The sequence below is a fragment of the Mugil cephalus genome, chromosome 14 (assembly GCF_022458985.1).
Source record: "Mugil cephalus isolate CIBA_MC_2020 chromosome 14, CIBA_Mcephalus_1.1, whole genome shotgun sequence".
In the NCBI taxonomy this organism is placed as follows: Eukaryota; Metazoa; Chordata; class Actinopteri; order Mugiliformes; family Mugilidae; genus Mugil; species Mugil cephalus.
In genome coordinates this window covers 9,792,295-9,808,972 of record NC_061783.1, presented here as the reverse complement: position 1 = coordinate 9,808,972, position 16,678 = coordinate 9,792,295, and the positions used below count along the sequence as shown (strand labels likewise).

The following is a 16,678-nucleotide window of genomic DNA, read 5'->3' as shown; positions in this document are numbered from 1 at the left end:
AAGTGGGTGTTTTGGTTTATTTTATCAAAGAGTGTAAATTCTTTATGAGGCTGAAAGTGACAAGGCTGTTAGCTTAGATTTCGGTGATAGCTAGCCAGTGTTAGCATATACTGTTACCCTAATAGCTGCCTGAAAACTTGTTTAAAGCTCATGATAACATGATGGACTCACCAAGCCCTCAAAATAACCGAGGTTTCGTCCTTTCGAGTATCCAATTTCCCTTTTCAGACAATGTGTCTACCCTGCCTCTTACTGCTCGATTTGTTCTATGATTGGATTTCAGGTCTGCGATAGTGAAACAATCATGCAGTTACAGTAATGTTCCTAGAAATTCAATTTCTCCCTTCATTTAGTTTTCAGAGTAGACCTAAAAGTACCTGTACTTATCTCCGTGACCGCAAGAGAGCGCCATAAGCTTGTCGTATTGGACTCTTGGACGCTTTATTTACAACCATAAACCATTCGTGCCTGTCTCTGTATAAATGTTGTCCCATTAACCTGTCTCTCAGAGCTCCAATCGTGGGTTTCAGATGAGACAAAGGGTGTGGCACCACAAGTCCAAACGTGTTCTTGTAACGTGGGAAGACTTTTATAGCTTCCCACGCAGGTTATACAGAGCCAGTCATATTAAAGTCTGATATGGGTGTCCCCTCAAACAGATTCCAAGAAATGCATTTGTTCAAACATTAAATCTTTAATAGCACAAATACAATCAACAAGCCCCTCCTCCACTCAATGTTTCACGGATGATAATCTGAATAAACTATTTACAGTGTTATGGCACATACTAGGCCTAAAAGCAGTGTTGACTGTAGCCGATGGATCAGGAGGAAGGGTGGGGTGCGTGGAGGCCCGCAGAGGTAAAAGATGGGCAGAGGCTGGACGGTGATCGGTGTAGGAGGGCGTGAAGAGACTGAGGCCAGATATCGAGGAACGGCAGTGACAGAGAGCCAACACTGATGAAAGCATCACCACAATGATGGGTCGTATCTGGAAGGGAGAGGCGCACGGATCAGGCGGGATAGCTACAGAAAGAGCAGCGCTCTTGAGCTTATACAAACAGAGACACACCTTGACTGTGGAAGCGTGTCTGTGCTTTCCTTCAACAGCAGCTCCGAGACCAGTGTGTCCAGAATCTCAGGACTGGACCTCTTTCCATACCTGAGACGCACAAAAAACACAAGACAGGTAGATGATAATGATGATAAATTAAAGGGGATAGTACCAAGAAGTTTTGTTGTCAAGTTAAAAACAAAAAAAAAAAAAAAAAAAAAAAAAACTTGGCACAAATGAGCACAGAGAAATAGATAAGGTGTTTTCTCTATGCGCACTCGTGTCACGTGTCCAATTACAAGCTGAGTCAAATCTGAACGCAGTACGGCGGAGGCGCAGCAGGCGCAAACACGATTTGCATTGCAGGTGGTCATATTTCGTTTTCTGTGCCTCAGATGATAAGCCGTGACCGGCGCGCTTGTCCATTTAGGTTGCTTAACGCCCGCAGAGGTATCCAAGCCGCTGACATTCAGAAGAAAGTCGAAAACTGTGGGGTTATTTGACATCGCATGCTGGCCGTGACAGCAGTTTCTGTTCATGTTTTTGTAAGTATTAAATGGAGAAAGAGTGTTCTCAAATCTGCACACAAAGTTTGATCTCCGTCAAGCAAGATTCCAGTTGAATGCTGCTTGTATATTTTATAGTTATTATTTAATGACTACCGTAATGAAGACCTGATGTGACCAGAAGGAACTAGTGTGTTGGAAAAACTGCAAGTTTTTTTTTTATTTATCGCATAAAAAAAGTCTGTGGAACCTAGTACATTTCCCCCTTGAGCATTCATTGCCTGAAAAAAACAGTAGTAACATCATTCTTTGCACTACTTAACACAATAAAATATTAGAAAATAGTTGCATTGAACTTATAAATGCATTTTCAGAATAAAAAAGAACAGAATCGAAAATCATGCACAACTGAAAACCTAATGTTTTCAGTAAAAACAAATTAAACATTAAAAACCTTAACGATTTTAAACATTTCATGTTTTTAGAAGACTTTCAAAGTGAATACCAGTTCTGTTTTATTCTATTCTATTGCATGGAGGTTTAATTGGTCCGCCCACCTCTGTCTTGTGATGAGGTTAATGTAGTGTCTCAGGGCTGAGTAGTACTTGGCCAGCTCCTCCGCCGGGGCATCGTCTCCGGGGTTCTCCGGTTTCACCGGGTATCCCTCCGTCAAGGCGCCCAGGCAGACCAGCGCCCACAGAAGGAACCCCAGAGTCCCCAGCCAGCTCACCAAGTTAGGATGCATCTGGTGAAGCAAAGTAGGGAAACTGTGAGCCCATGTAGTATCGCTGGACACCTGTTCCATTGTGCATCAAATGCTTCAGTTATGAATTTAATTGCATCTATTTACGGAGTCACGATTTGACGGCTTTAATTTATCCAGGACTAATGTGAAAAATGTATTTAAACACAGGCAAGACATGCGTGACAGACTTCCGATAAAAAAAAAAAAAATACTTCTTTGCAGCTGTAGTCAGCAGACAAGCGTGAGAAGTATTACTGAGAGAATAGAAATTAAGTCTTTTCAATAATTTCGCATGAAGTTTTTTTGAGTAAATCAAATCTCACTTACATTTGCCAGAGAGTCAGAACGAGTTTTGCGCGCTGTCCTGTGGCGTCTCCTCTGCACTTCTGTGCGCTCGGTGCGCGCTGGGATTTATATCCGTGTGAGCCAGACGCGCCGCAGAAAAACGCGTCAGAGCTGCATGTCTTTGCCTTTCTTCACGTGAACGTCATTGCTGATGCTGTCATTAGGGTGAGTGTGTGTTTAAAACCCATTTCCATTAATTTAAGACCGAGTAAAAATAACAATGCAAACTATAAACAGTGTGAACTAACCTGCCTGTTTCCAATGAGACCAACGGGGATTAGAGAGATTGTTTTGAATGGAACTGGTCGATCCAGCTGTTACAGATACATTTTAAGACACAAACCACATTTACTACATCTGGTGTTAATATAGGAGCATAACGCGAATGTTTTAGTAATTACACCAGTAGTATGATAAATTCACCACAAAGTCATCTAATTCACAGAATCCGCTTTGGAAATGTGGCTGAATTAAACTGGGGTGCTCTATTCTATTCCAAATGTGACATGTGCCTAAAAAGGGACCACACACACTGGTGCAATTCAAGCTCTGAGTGTGATGTTTTGGTGTTTATGGCAGCTTCTCTGTAGAGGAAGACGATGACAAATTATTTCACAATCAAGTAATGATTCTTCCACATAATGGGATCAATAATCCCGTCTCAAGTCACAAAAGAATAGCAGCAATGTAACGCCGCGAGCGAACTTTAAATGAACCTTGTGTAGAACGTCTCCTCTCCTCACCAAAAGAAGCTCCTACGATGACGCCTCGGGAGATCTGGAATAAAAAGAGCTCAAACCGGCTCGCATGCACATGAACACTCTGTGACTGAATCGGTCCACTAATTTCATTTTGCAGTTCACACGGGAAGAGAGACTGCGACTCTCGACGTGAACAAAAGGCCTAAATGTGAATGTCGAGGCGCATCAGCCAGAGAAGGGCCCAATCTCAGAGAAACCCACTTAATAAGAAAACCCAAATAGCACTTCAAATGACTCCGTATCACCAAGTGCTTCATTTACCTCCCATTCATAATGCTTTTGTATACCACCTCGCAGCCATATAATCTGTCAAAATCAGTATTCTTCAGCTGTGCTGCTCTTTAAGTTGTGCAGAGGATGCGTTAAGAGCTTTTTTGTATAACACAGGATGCTGAGAGGGAGACGGAGAATGAGACGCAAGTGAGAGAAGGTGGAGCTCAAAATCCTGACAGAATCATGATTATCTCAGTCAGGAAGGAGGACTTTTAGCACTCTTCAGTAAATACACCCTCACTTCGACAGGTATGAGTGAACAGCTCGCACCTAAAGTAAGTGGGACATGTGACTGGAGCAGATGTATGAAGTACGTGGACAAAGATGGGAAGTCGGTTAGTCTTTGAGTAAAGGAGTTTTTAAGAAAAAAAAGATAATTAATGACATGCAGTTTCATAGCTGTACCTCTAACCTCACAAGGCTAAAGCTAGCATGACTAGATGTCTTACTCCCAGTATTCACATTCATATTAGTATTATATAATACTAATACACTGATGTGTGAAGTGCTATTTGTAGGAGCAGTATTTGTTAGAGAAGTGTGTGTTTCAGCATGTTCCTGAAAAACAGCAGCTCCAACAGCCTGAGAAGGCCCTACGCGTGTGGCCGTCTTTCCTTGACAGGGGAGATACTTACCTATGAAATTAAAGACACATTCTTTAGGTCTGATCAGTGCTATGAGCCCCGATATTTGCCCCACTGACACAGGAGATTAGAGAGCGAAACAGCACACAGTCTTAAGAGCAGCGACTGAGTTGTAGCCTGAGAATGAGGGGGTGTAATTAGGTGTTGCACATCGCTGACAAATGTACGCACCAGAATAAAACGCTCTGGGTTTAAAACCATTCTGTTACTCTTAGCCCCTTCGAGAAGAAAACTCACGGTAAATCAGTGAGCGTGGGTGTAACACAACGCATACGTTGATCCGTCCAAAAGATGTTTACCGATGTGAATGAACAGCAAGCTAGATAGCCCTCACAGCAATATTTAGCCTTCACTGATGGTCAAGTCAGTAAAGGTTCTTTGTCTCCATGAGTTCAGTTCAGTTGTAGATTTGCGTTACTGACATGGCCAAAAATTGCACCCTTGTGTTCCTAAAGTTAAGATATATGACAAATACTACATATTATTAAATGGTAATTTGACAGCCCCTGGCAAGTTTGAACAAGCCCCTTACCTGTTTAAAAAATAGAGACGCCAATATGGAGATAAATATATGAAAAAAGTGTTCAAATGATTTCACAGAGACTTAAAGAGGAAATGCATCATTGTTTATCTTGTACTTTCTTCTAAAGTAATATTAGCACATAACACAAGTACAGCTAAGGCAGTCAGGAATGTCTGTTAGCAGGTATTTAGGAAAGCATATCAGTAAACATTTTAAGAAATTAAAAAGCAAAGTCTGTGCCAATCTGCCTCATCACGAAGGTGCAAAAGGAAAAGGCCACTACCAAAACAGCAGTTTGTGGTGATCCATCCAGCAGATGTGGAGATGCTGTTGTTGTGATGCTGATGTTGCAGTGTAAGAGAAAACTCTAAATATGCAGGTGACATTAAAAAGTCAGAAGGCTGACAGTCAGTAGGCGACATGCACCGAGGAACATGAACGTCGTAAGGTTTTGGACCGCCTGACCAGAATGAAAGCAGAAAGCCACTCGGCCAGCACAGCTGAAAAACAAGTGCCAGTCACACTGTGGACTGAGAAACACACAGAGACAAATAAATCTGTGTTGCAGGGATGCATTTTAGCATTTTGAAACAAGAGTCAAAGGCTTTATAGCCAGAAAGAACGAAAAGTCTAGTAGATAGAGGGGGAAAACGAAACAAATTATGAACTTGACAACGAAGTGATTCCAACATAAGGCAGTCACACATGCACACTGGTTTATTTATGTGTATTGTCCATCGTGCACTGTAAGTGAAGCACAAAGTGTGTATGAATCCACAGGCTAAAGAAGTCCCTAAATGCTTACTTCTACAGTGTTTACAACCACAGGCTATTATTGAAGTGAGAAATTTATGGGAGACAGACTAACATATATTTTTTTTGTATTTTTAAAAAAAAAAAATTTATTGGAATTCTTAGCAGTCAGTGCGTTATATGCACAGCTTAATGGAGCTATGCTTGAAATTTGACTCTCTGATTGCCGTCCTTGTCCCAGTTTACATGCAACGGGGAAAATATAATAACTGACAGGGACATGTCCTCCTCCTCCACATTAGATGGCGATATGTGTCTTTTCAGGGCATTAATACGGTCCCCTTTACGGTTGACCTACATCATATAATGAACAAGAGTTGTTCATGCGGCAGACCTGCATTTCAAACAACAACCAGATGGTTAATAGTTCAGCTTTTTTTTTTTATCTCGTATGTGTGTGCGCTACTTATGGTGCAGATAAGATGTGCGGTAACCCACAGGTGGTTTTTCTTCTGAAGTCGGTACCAGATCTGCTCGCCTTACCAGATGTGCTCGCCCTGAGTATCTGGCACTTCCAGATGACATCACAGGTTAGCAGTTATTATCAAGGCTTTATTATCTTTGGATAAATTGAAAAAAGCTGTATTTTTATTTAATCTTTTTCAGGATAAAACTTCATAAATACCTTTTCGCCTAATATGCAAATGAATGCATTGATCTCAAATTATTTTTACATATTTTACTTTATTTTTTATGAATAATGTGCTGTCATCGTATTTTTTTGTGTTTTGTCCAAAATAAAAAAAAATATGAATAAAAAACTTTATCGAGCTATCTCTTCCAAACATATTGTGAAAGATAACTCGTGTTGTGTAACCACGGACCGATCTCGCAGTCTGAGTCAAATAGAGGCGAACATAGCCGAACATGCATGCCGAACATATCGTTCATATCATCTGGAAGTGCCAGATACTCGGGTCGAGCAGATCTGGTACCTACACTGACCTTCTTCTTCTGCGACCTGCTTTCATGGATGTTTGTTCTTGTTCGGGGGTCATACGTCAGCGCAGCAGTTGTAGCGCTTGCGCACATGCGTTATCCTGCTAAAAGTTCGATTGAGCATATACGTGCCTGGGAAACTTATTTCCAATCACATTATCTGGGTGTCTTAATCGGATAAGGAGAGCTACGATTTTAGTCGTATTTACATGCACTTAAGTTGTCCAGTTAAAGTCGGATTAAAGCAGTAATTTGTTGTTTTTTTTCACGTGCATGTAAACAAACTGAAAGTACAAGACACGACACAGACAGTGTGCAGTCTATTATTGTAAGGGAGATGAAACATTGTTCAGAGTGGCTTAGTCCATACTTGGGGTTGTATCAGTCTCATCCAGTATTCTGTCCATGAAATATTTACGATATGCTCTATAATTAAAGAGGCTCACAAAAGAGGAAGAGGGCGCCATTCTTCCAACAAGACGGCCAAAAGAATGGCAACACGATGGGCCAGAGAGGGTTCGGAGGAAATGTGGTCATTAATTTTGATCAGCATTAGCTCTAATAATATCAGTGCCATTAGAGAGATATAGCTATAGCTACCATAGCAATCATCTCCAGCATAATACAGCTCCAACGGCATACACTAATGAGACAAATTAAAGTACTCACAATTAATTTAACAATGATATACCGGTGCTCCAGACGTGACACCTTCAGGTAAATGCTGCTATTTGCTGACAATTTTGAGTTATCAGAGACCAGACCGAGTCATTTAGAGAACAAGCTGTTTAAATGCAAATTTGTTTTTTCCTCCTCTCAACAGGCTCCTGGTTTGTACAATAAGTTCCTTCCCAAGATTTGTTAAGATGAAAAGGCCTGTAATTTTCTGCTGCTGCGAATTGCACTTTTCAAATTTACAGTGCACACAAGAAGCGTAAAAGGAAATACTGACAAGCAGGCTGCGTGCCTCCTCTATCAAGCAGTTGCATGCGAAAGGACTGGGTAGACAAATGAAAAGAGGAGAAATCTAATGGAGCTTTGTGCTTTCGTTGGCTATTAGACCAATTTTACTTGCTAACTCTGACATCTAAATTGCTGCTTTTGACTACGCTATTGTGCTATAGTGACAATCTGTTGCTGGTGGTAAGCAAGCACTACTATTATTTACATAGGCCAGCGGCTGGCCCCCTTTTGGGCTACGTGGGCTGCAACTTCAAACTGAAGGTGATTTTAGTCAAGAGGTCTTGAGGTCCATCCTGGAGGTTTGATCAAATCAAACAAACCGTGACATCATCGGTCCGCATTAATGAAGTCTGGACTGTTTCATGTAGCTATAATCAAACACGTCAAAGCTTCGGTAGTAATTGGTTTGTTTTTACAAAACTGGTACACTAGCAGGATGCATCATTTCTGCTATCCACTTCTCTGAGCCGTTAGCTATCAAAGAGGCATTTCCCCATATTGTTCTTTTTTTTTGTTTGTTTCCGCTTTGACATTAATTGACACACTCTGAAAGCAATTACTGAACCGCATAACATCTCGGAGAATACAAGCTTTCCTCTGCTCCAAGTTCAAAGGAAGTCCCCAGTGACAACTGCTCAGTGAGAAACTACCAAGAAATTAATGCCCTTTGTCGTTTCCTCGTTTATACTTCTATTGCTCTAATTAGACACCCACTGCTTTAAGAGTCACACCATCTCCTCTCAGTATTTTTAATTTACCTGTCGCGACCTCTTCTCTCGGTGTTCCTTGCTGTCCGTTCTGATCTGTGTGAGTGTGCCTCTCCACGTGTGTCTATAAATGTGTCTCATCTGCTTCTGGGGTGAAAGCGACACAAATAAATGTCACATCAGGAGAGACGTCATATAAAGGCTTTTGATTGACAGATTAACAGAAGGTCACGCCACCGAGCTGTGACAGGTTGGTTCGGCTCAGGTGTGTCCAGTCGGGGAGCCCAGCTTCGGTATGAGGAAACCTGATGAAAGTCGTAACCACGTCAAAAGGGCACTAAACTTTAGTTTAATAACTGCTGTGACCTATGTAACACCACTGCAGCGTGGACGTGTCAGTGTTATGTCTGCGGTCACTTAAAGAAAAAAAGAAAAAAAAATGTGTTTGACGTTATTGCAACAGGATGCATTAATACTAAAAGAAATAACCACAAACCACCAATTCAAAACTTTCTTTGACATGTGTTTTTGTTAATAGCAGAATTAATTTATTTAAAGTTAAAATGAAGGGCACCACAATTCACATCACTCTTGCGGCTTAACATGTTAATATGTCCACTTTTCCTGCCATTTAGCATACGGTAGACTTATTAGACTCCATGCTAGATGCAGGCTTCATGGACGAGTCGCCGGGTAATGGAGGGTAAATGTATGATTTCAGAAACTAATGCATTTGAAAGCTTGGCTTCTCAAGAGTGTGCTGCATTCACAACTGCACAAATTCACTGTCAATCAGCCATCAGCTGTGTCCAAACACTCATTCTGTAAATTAAGGGCTTTCCAGATTTAATGTAATTATTCTGCTAGCTGGCATAATGCATGAATTACGGTGCAGACAGATGTTTTCACACTGAAGTTATAATGGATTTTTCTTTTACAAATGCATGATTGAAATTAGAAATTGCGAATGAGTTTTAATTGATGATTGCTATATAGCTTCTTAATGATTGCTGATTCACAGCTGTGTTTGCAATGCTTCAAATGAGGCCAAATCTCAAGGTTATTCTTCTAAGCTGACCATAATGTTTTGACCTGACATAGTGTAACACCCAGGGTCCAATGTCAAGTGTTCACAAGGGATTTAAATCAGTTCAAGGAAATGCCTTTCCTGCTTAGAATTTAATGGGAAAACAGGCACTGTCCTAGCCACCTATAGCTTAGTTGAGCTTAAGCTGCATTCAAAGTCAATCAATATCAAGTGCCACTATCTCTATAAATTTATTGAGAATATGTTCTTTTTACTGTATGTTCAGATAGATATGTTCAGTGTGTTGCAAAGGTGAGTGTACACAAACATAATGGAAAGACACAGAGGCTGATTTGACCGACTGTGTGTAGGTCCTGTGGCTGTATGCTCCATTTATGATGAACGTGCAAACAAGAGAAAACCTGATTTTTACAGTGAGCTCAGTGTTGCCTGACAGAGCAGTTTCACGGCCACTTAGGTGGTTTTGAATTTTATTTTGGAAGTAAAAATTTAGCTCTGCGGGCAAACAGGGTTTTACAGGCTCGTTCCAGTGCATCCCACAGATACTTGATCAGTTTGGGATCTAGTCAGTTTGGAGGTCAGGTCAACACCATCAGGCTGCATCTTGCTGGGGATGGCTGCTGCCATGAATGGGCTGGGGGTACCAGGTCTCATCTAGGTGGGTGGTGCATGTCTAAGTAACATCCACACAAATGCCAGGTCCAAAAGTTTCACAGCAGAACACTAAATTGTCACAAGATGGTCCATGTTAAGTACTTCTCCCCTCAGTGGTTATAATGTTGTGGCAGATATGTATGTACTTGACCTCTGCTTGTCTTTCTTCACATGACAAGTAATAGTTTGAGCTACAGAATTGCTCCGTAGGCATATGAGTGAAGCACAGGACGTCGTCAAATGACTGTGGTAACTAGATGTGTGTAACTGGCTGCTGCAGTTTGTTGCCGTATGATTTCTATGCTTCGAGTGCATTGCATTTTATGATATGTTACACTGGTGTAAGCATTCTGAGTGGTGAAGGTGCTATAAAAAATACTGTGTGTCTGGGTGTGGGTCTTTTTTTTTGTTGTTGTTATTTTTAATTAAGAGCTTTTGTGAGCGTTCTTGTGGCTAGCTAACTCACATCTGTCGTTTGTAAAATTGTTGACTACACATTGACTGAACACTGACTACGTGAAATGGCACAGGTGTCAAATAACCCAGGGAGAACACATATACACAGAGGCCTGAAGCCATATGTTAATATGTGTTGAGAGTTAGCCTAGCTACTTTCCCCTAGCACCAGTTTTCATGCTAAGCCAAGCTACACTAAGCTAAGCTAATCGACTGCTGCAACAAGCCATATAGTTAACATGTAGATATGTTTATGTTGCCTGTAAATAGAGTCGTGTTTATCATTTTCACAACTTTAGAATATTTTCAGTTAGATTTCAGTTCTCAGTTGTGACATACTTGTTGATATCTGACATTGGTGGATTGACTGCTTACATTTCTTAAATTATTCCTTAACCTGCTAAACTGTGGCTTCTAGACAGCAATAGTGTCCTTACGAACCCGCATATCTTAAGTGTGTCATGTAACCGTAGGTGCTTGGGTCCTGTTTGAAAGCAACAATAGACCTCAGTATCTATATTAATATAAAGAGCACACTGTTTTACCCCTAATACCGTAAGTTAATTCAAAACCATCCATTGGGATCTTCTGATAGGAGCTTCTTCATATATTTCACCCTTTACGGTGACAATAAGATGACTTGTAAACCCTTTAAAACTGCCTTTTTGCCAAGTGGTATAAATAACTGTTCCATATGAAAAAAAATATTAACACTAATTCCTTTTTGTCTTTTCCTAAATATCGGATATTTGTTTATTGTCATATGTACTCCATTTTCCTACTGTTGGAGTTGGTGTGTGTGTGTGTAGCTGCAGTTTAAATACACTTTTTGTACTCAGACATTTCTATTGATTTAAGCCAGCTATAGAATATGCCATTCTATCCATTATCAGCAAGCTTTATGAAAAACCCAAATCCATTTTTCACGACTCTCCATCCTCCTCCTCCTCCTTCTCCTCCTCCTCCTCCTCCTCCTCCTCTCGAAGCCTGCCAGCACAGGAGGGGATCGAAGCACAGCCTCTATGAAGTCTCTGCACTGTCAGTTTCCCACTGTTTCAACCACAAAAGAGAGGCAACGCACACACACATCCAATGTGTCAAAGCCTTACGTAGGATTGCGCTTTAGTTTTAGGAGATTCTGATGGGTTTTTTGTTCTTCTTTGAAAAAGGACGAGCAGTATTTTGTTTGAATAAAATACGTCCTGAACATAAAACAGGCTGATTCATTTGATAATTTGTCTGAAAGTGTTAAAATCGTTGCGATATTTTAAAAAAAAAGGGGTCTTTTTTTTTGTTTAAAAAGCTCAGTCATTGGTCATATAGAATATAAACAATACATTAGAAGGTATTTTACTTGTATATATTTATTCTTATAATCTTTAACTGCAACACTATTCACTTGTTATATTGTCCTTGTATCACCTTATAATATTGATATGGTAAATGATTTACACATTAAGCAGTTGTAGAAGCTCATTAGTCTTCACTCAGACCATTTGGTAAACTTTTCCTTTAGCCTCATACTTCACTGGAAACTTATGCCTGCAGTTGTGGGATTTACAGAGTGTGTCTAATGTTTTGGGCACATTAAATGTTTCGATTGTCAGCAATCACATAATATCCTCAAGGAAAGTGTCTGGTCAGATTCAGTTTATTCATTAGCTCTATAACAAACCCAGACAGTGCTAAAAAAAAAATAATATTAGGCAACAAAGAGACTTCTTCTTATTAATTCATGCGTCCAGCTGCTCGAGATGACGCGCATGAATGTGCGTAGCATAACTGTTGCTGTTTTAAGTGCCAAGAGTGGTCGTCATCAATTACTGATTTAGTTTTTTCTAACTTTTTTTGGAAGCTAAGTCTTTTTCATATTTATTTCATTAGCCACAAAATAGTAGCTAATCGATGTTGATGGTGCTCTTTTCAAGGTGTATTTTCCTTATGACTGAGACTGTGAAAATGAATTTTACAAACCTGTCTTTTGTGTTTATCTCTGTGTGAGATTTTGTAACCCCTTTGTCTGTGGGGAAATTAAAGGGGGGGTTGTTTGTCTCCAGTGAAGCCAGTGTTTGCTCACCGTAACTGTCACTGGGGTAATTAAGTGTTTCCTTGCGCAGTAATTGCCAATTTGATGTTCTGTGCTTGCCTTCGTGATTTGTAGTGTCGAATCTGTCAGTCAATCTGGGCGTGGTTTCCATGGGGATAAGGGAAGTGTAGTAGTTATTCCCTTCAACCAGTGTCCCAAGTAAATTACCTGTAGCCTCCTTAACTGGGTTGCTATGGAGAGGCAATTACCCTAAATTGTAATTGTGCAAGGCTAATGTGTCAGGCCTTTATCGCTTAAATTAATTGGGTTTTTTTTACTCTTGCTCTCTCTCACCCTAGTCCCACTCCATCCACAGCCTTTCACTGTGATAAAAAAAAAGAAGTCCAGGAGCAAGTAGTGATCGTTTTTAAAGGATGCTTAATTCTAGCAGTCAACAAAACTCTTCTGAGAAGTAAGGGGAAATGTGATTCACGATTTTTAAAGTGCGTTTCCAGCTGTACATCATTCATTTCATAGGAACCTGATACCAAGGATGTCGATGACACACACTGAATCTGAAGTGTCAGCCTTCAGATGTGGTTGCCTTCCACTTGATTCCTTTTCAACACTCTGCTGCAGAGACCCAGGTGCATCGATGCAGTCCTTCAGGCATAGCCCTACTTCCTTACCCCCAAGACCACCTGCTCAGCTCAGTAACACACACGAGATGCACTGGCCGGCGCCGGCGTGGATGCTGATCCAGTTTGACTTACCATCCTCATAGTGGAAACATGTGAGTGGGAGTAAATCATCATTTAAATCCTTCTTAATTGTGTTTCCCTGTAAAATATGTTGGAAAGTGGGCCGCCAATGGAGAAAACATCACCCGCTTCAGTCTCCATTCACCGCGTGGATTAAATCAGCTCTCATCACTGCTGATCTGCCGTGAGCAATGGGATTAATCAATCGGAGACAGTGCATCTATCTGCAAATTTGAGACTGCGCTCATCACTGAGCACGTAGCTCGATGGTTCTGGTGTTATTTTAGTGACATGTTGAGTGGGTGGCTTTCCTATATTCAACATGAGAACAAACTGACCAGTGAAGCGTGTATGAAAAGTAACGTATGACACATTACTAGAAGCGTGCAGTAAATAAAAGTAAAGACAGGTCAGTTATAATATTTAGTTTATGTTGGAACTAAAATGGGATTGTCAATAATAATAGAAACATGTATCAGTACACACACACAGTATAATAGTACTACAAACCACAGCCCCACAAATGAGAATTCAAATCAACAGCTCTATAAAAAACATTATGTATAGCATAACCTTCATGGAGCTAAGTACTGTTATTTTAGAATACATTTGTTTTCCTAGTATACCTAATAAGAAAACATAATCCTTTATTTTATCCTGTTTAAAAGGCCTCATTCTCACCCTATTTGGATTTTAGAGCTCTACTTCAAAATGTGACAAGTGAATGTTTTGGTGTTCTCAAAAGTTCACAAAAAACTGTCATAACCCCTCCTGCCTCCCTCGACCACACTCAAACTTCTGAACCTTTTTTTTTTGTGAGTTAATTGTTTAGTTGTACAGTGGGGCATAATCACTGCTGCTGCCGACAGTCGATTAGACCACACTGACAAAGACGTATGCTCCACCTGAAAACAAAAACAATTGCCCATGAAACAAGCCAAGATAGTGTCACGGAGGAAGATTAAATATCAGGTGATATGTTACGATTTATTTGCTCAGTCTCAACATATAATGGACATTGTTTCATTGTTTGTTGTTTCCTCTCGTACAGAGAACAGAGCTGGATGCCTTAGCAGACGCACGGCTGTTCATCGGTGCTGAGCGTCTCCGCTGGCAGCCGTCATCTCCGCCTTGATCTGACAAAGATACAGCAGAGATTATGGAGATCAGGTGGCAACAGAAAAGGTTTTGCACCTCACAAGCATGGGGCATGTTTAAAATCTCCAGCACCTCACAATACGAGAACATGGATACTGATGCTGTCAAAACTAAAGGCCTAATTTTCAGAGAACGGATTGATCTGCAGTCAGTAATTAATGCACATAAATAATAAATAAATGTCCATAATTAATGATGAAACCAAATACTGACCCATCACTTTAAAATTTAGCATGTCATTCGTATGATGATGAATGGAAGTACTGTTTGTTACATTTGAATCTGAGAGCTCGGTTTGTGCAAAGTGAATTGTGGTGTAAAACATGTTAATAATGCATACACTGATTAAAAGAAATATGATTTATGTGTCACATTTGATCATTAACTAAGTATCCACGGAGAATTAAAAAAAGGCCTCTCAAAAGAGGCGAGGACGTGATCATTGGTCTAATAAAATTTTGATATGTGGGGGAATGTGATGCATCCTCCAGTGATATGAAGGGAACGGAGTCTGGGGACAGTTCAAAGTAGCAGAATACATTTGCTTTACTGTACACTTTTATCTTGAGCAAAATCTCCGTTCTGCTTTGTCAACACTGACTCTGTGCTGCTCTTTGCTGCCATCTAATGCCTCTCAAAAGAACTTTCTTTGTCTTGGGTGGAAAAATGGCTTGGTCTGCATTTAGTCTTGAAGAGAGGTGACGTTTGAAAGGAGTGTTCAAGACTCACCAGTCGGATGAGGGGAACTCTCAGATAGCACACATGCTTATAAGTAGATATATATTTATATGAGTTGTTTCCATTGAAAAAAAGGAAAATATACTTTTCTGTTACCTGATCCACTGACATCCAGAGCTAGGTAACCATCCAACAAGGAGCTGAAACCTGTCAGTCCTCCCATAGCGGCATAAGGGACATCCCTGCCTACGGGTCGACCCCTCGCCTCCCTCTCTAGTTTTGTCTCAACCTGCCAAAGAGATAATAAAATATTCATAATTTAAGTTAAAACTCAACCGTCCTTTAGGTGTTTAAATATTTAAATGGACTCACCAAGGTCTGGTGGGCAGAACTGGGCTGACCACACCCACAGGTGAAGGGAGTCTTGAACCCAGAACAGGAACTGCCTGAAAAGTGAAAACTGTGTATGATTCCAACTGTTAATTAATTAATCGAGAGTGGAGGCTACTCGTTAAGTCCTGAAATGTGTGGATTTCAGACTCACACATCTCACACGGGTGGCCAGCAGCTTCACTGTGATCCTGAGGTAAGTGTTTACACCTGCAGCGTACGGGGTTTGGCCCGAGTCGAGGAACATACTGGTAGGCAGAACAGCGACAACCCCCGACCTGACATGGCAGAGCCAGGGGTCGCTCGGTCGGAACCACCTCCCACTCTGTCTTATGCTGCTTGTACCTGAACAACAATACAGTACTTACATGTGTCCTAAGGGGGAAGGATGCGTGACTTTGTGTGTTGTGTACTACCTATGTGTACAGAAGCACTGTGTCTCGGGACCAACAACTTTGCAGTCAATCTCCCCTGGGACTCCAAAGCTCACATACAACCTGTTCTTCACTCGCTGAGGCAGCACGTTCCTTTTGTACGCTTCATATTGCTCTGGAGTGAACAGCTCTCCACCGTCATCGTCACCCACAATCCTTGAAAGGACAAACCGTCGTCCAAACATTAGAGGGGCAGAGGAGCTCATTCTCCAGCAGACTGATTCAGCTCTGCTCCCATAGTGACATTTGCAGAACTTATTTTATCCCTTAGTCTATAACTTTTGTATCAGCTAAGCTTATATGACCGAGCAATTTCCCTTGTGAATCATTAAAGTCTAAGTCTAACATCTGTATAGATTCTGGCTGCCATTACAACAACAGACTGGCCTGCCTATGATAAGGTAATCCTTTTATTTATTTATCCCACTGTGGGACTTTAGACGTTACTCAGCACAGTATACACCTCTAGATATTCTCTGAAGTCAGGACATAAACTGATAGTTTAACCTTGAAACAAACCTTTTGTACTCCCAGTAGTCATCCACGGCTTTCAAAGCTGATTTATCCAGGCTTATTGTCTCCATTATCAGAAAACCTAAACATATAGCACTAGGCTTTTTGTCTGGAGCTGCAAAAAAACATTACTATGTTTTTCACCAGCTTCTAAGTTGCCATGGTGATGGTGTTAGAGGTCCCTCTAAAGGGCAGAAAGGGAACTTCACAGAAAACATAAACAGATATAAAAACGCATAAAGTGAAATGATAATCGGAAAAAAAAAAACAAAAAATAGACTCGCCATG

The 16,678-nt window shown here is 40.8% G+C and overlaps 2 protein-coding genes across 2 annotated transcripts; both read right to left on the bottom strand.

Moving 5' to 3' along the window:
- Positions 1 to 678: 678 nt before the first annotated feature.
- Positions 679 to 2,789, bottom strand: npy (neuropeptide Y). Its single transcript, XM_047605412.1, has 4 exons — positions 2,632 to 2,789; positions 2,117 to 2,304; positions 1,072 to 1,161; positions 679 to 990 (listed from the first exon to the last, which is right to left on the bottom strand). Exons 2-4 carry the CDS (start codon positions 2,302 to 2,304, stop codon positions 969 to 971), a joined length of 300 nt encoding a protein of 99 aa, XP_047461368.1. The 5' UTR covers positions 2,632 to 2,789; the 3' UTR covers positions 679 to 968.
- A 10,820-nt stretch (positions 2,790 to 13,609) lies between these two features.
- On the bottom strand, positions 13,610 to 16,543 carry fam221a (family with sequence similarity 221 member A). Its single transcript, XM_047605391.1, has 6 exons — positions 16,397 to 16,543; positions 15,860 to 16,033; positions 15,598 to 15,788; positions 15,426 to 15,499; positions 15,210 to 15,342; positions 13,610 to 14,353 (listed from the first exon to the last, which is right to left on the bottom strand). The coding sequence occupies exons 1-6, from the start codon at positions 16,459 to 16,461 to the stop codon at positions 14,241 to 14,243; spliced, it is 750 nt and encodes a 249-aa protein (XP_047461347.1). The 5' UTR covers positions 16,462 to 16,543; the 3' UTR covers positions 13,610 to 14,240.
- Between the last annotated feature and the right edge of the window lie 135 nt (positions 16,544 to 16,678).

Coding starts and splice junctions, on each gene's coding strand:
- fam221a (XM_047605391.1), bottom strand. CDS start 16,461: ATGGAGACAATAAGCCTGGATAAATCAGCTTTGAAAGCCGTGGATGAC. Junction 15,789..15,859: donor CAGTGCTTCTGTACACATAG/GTAGTACACAAC, acceptor ATTGTTGTTCAG/GTACAAGCAGCATAAGACAG. Junction 15,343..15,425: donor GTTCTGCCCACCAGACCTTG/GTGAGTCCATTT, acceptor TCTCTTTGGCAG/GTTGAGACAAAACTAGAGAG.
- npy (XM_047605412.1), bottom strand. CDS start 2,304: ATGCATCCTAACTTGGTGAGCTGGCTGGGGACTCTGGGGTTCCTTCTG. Junction 1,162..2,116: donor AACCTCATCACAAGACAGAG/GTGGGCGGACCA, acceptor TGTGCGTCTCAG/GTATGGAAAGAGGTCCAGTC. Junction 991..1,071: donor GACACGCTTCCACAGTCAAG/GTGTGTCTCTGT, acceptor TCTCCCTTCCAG/ATACGACCCATCATTGTGGT.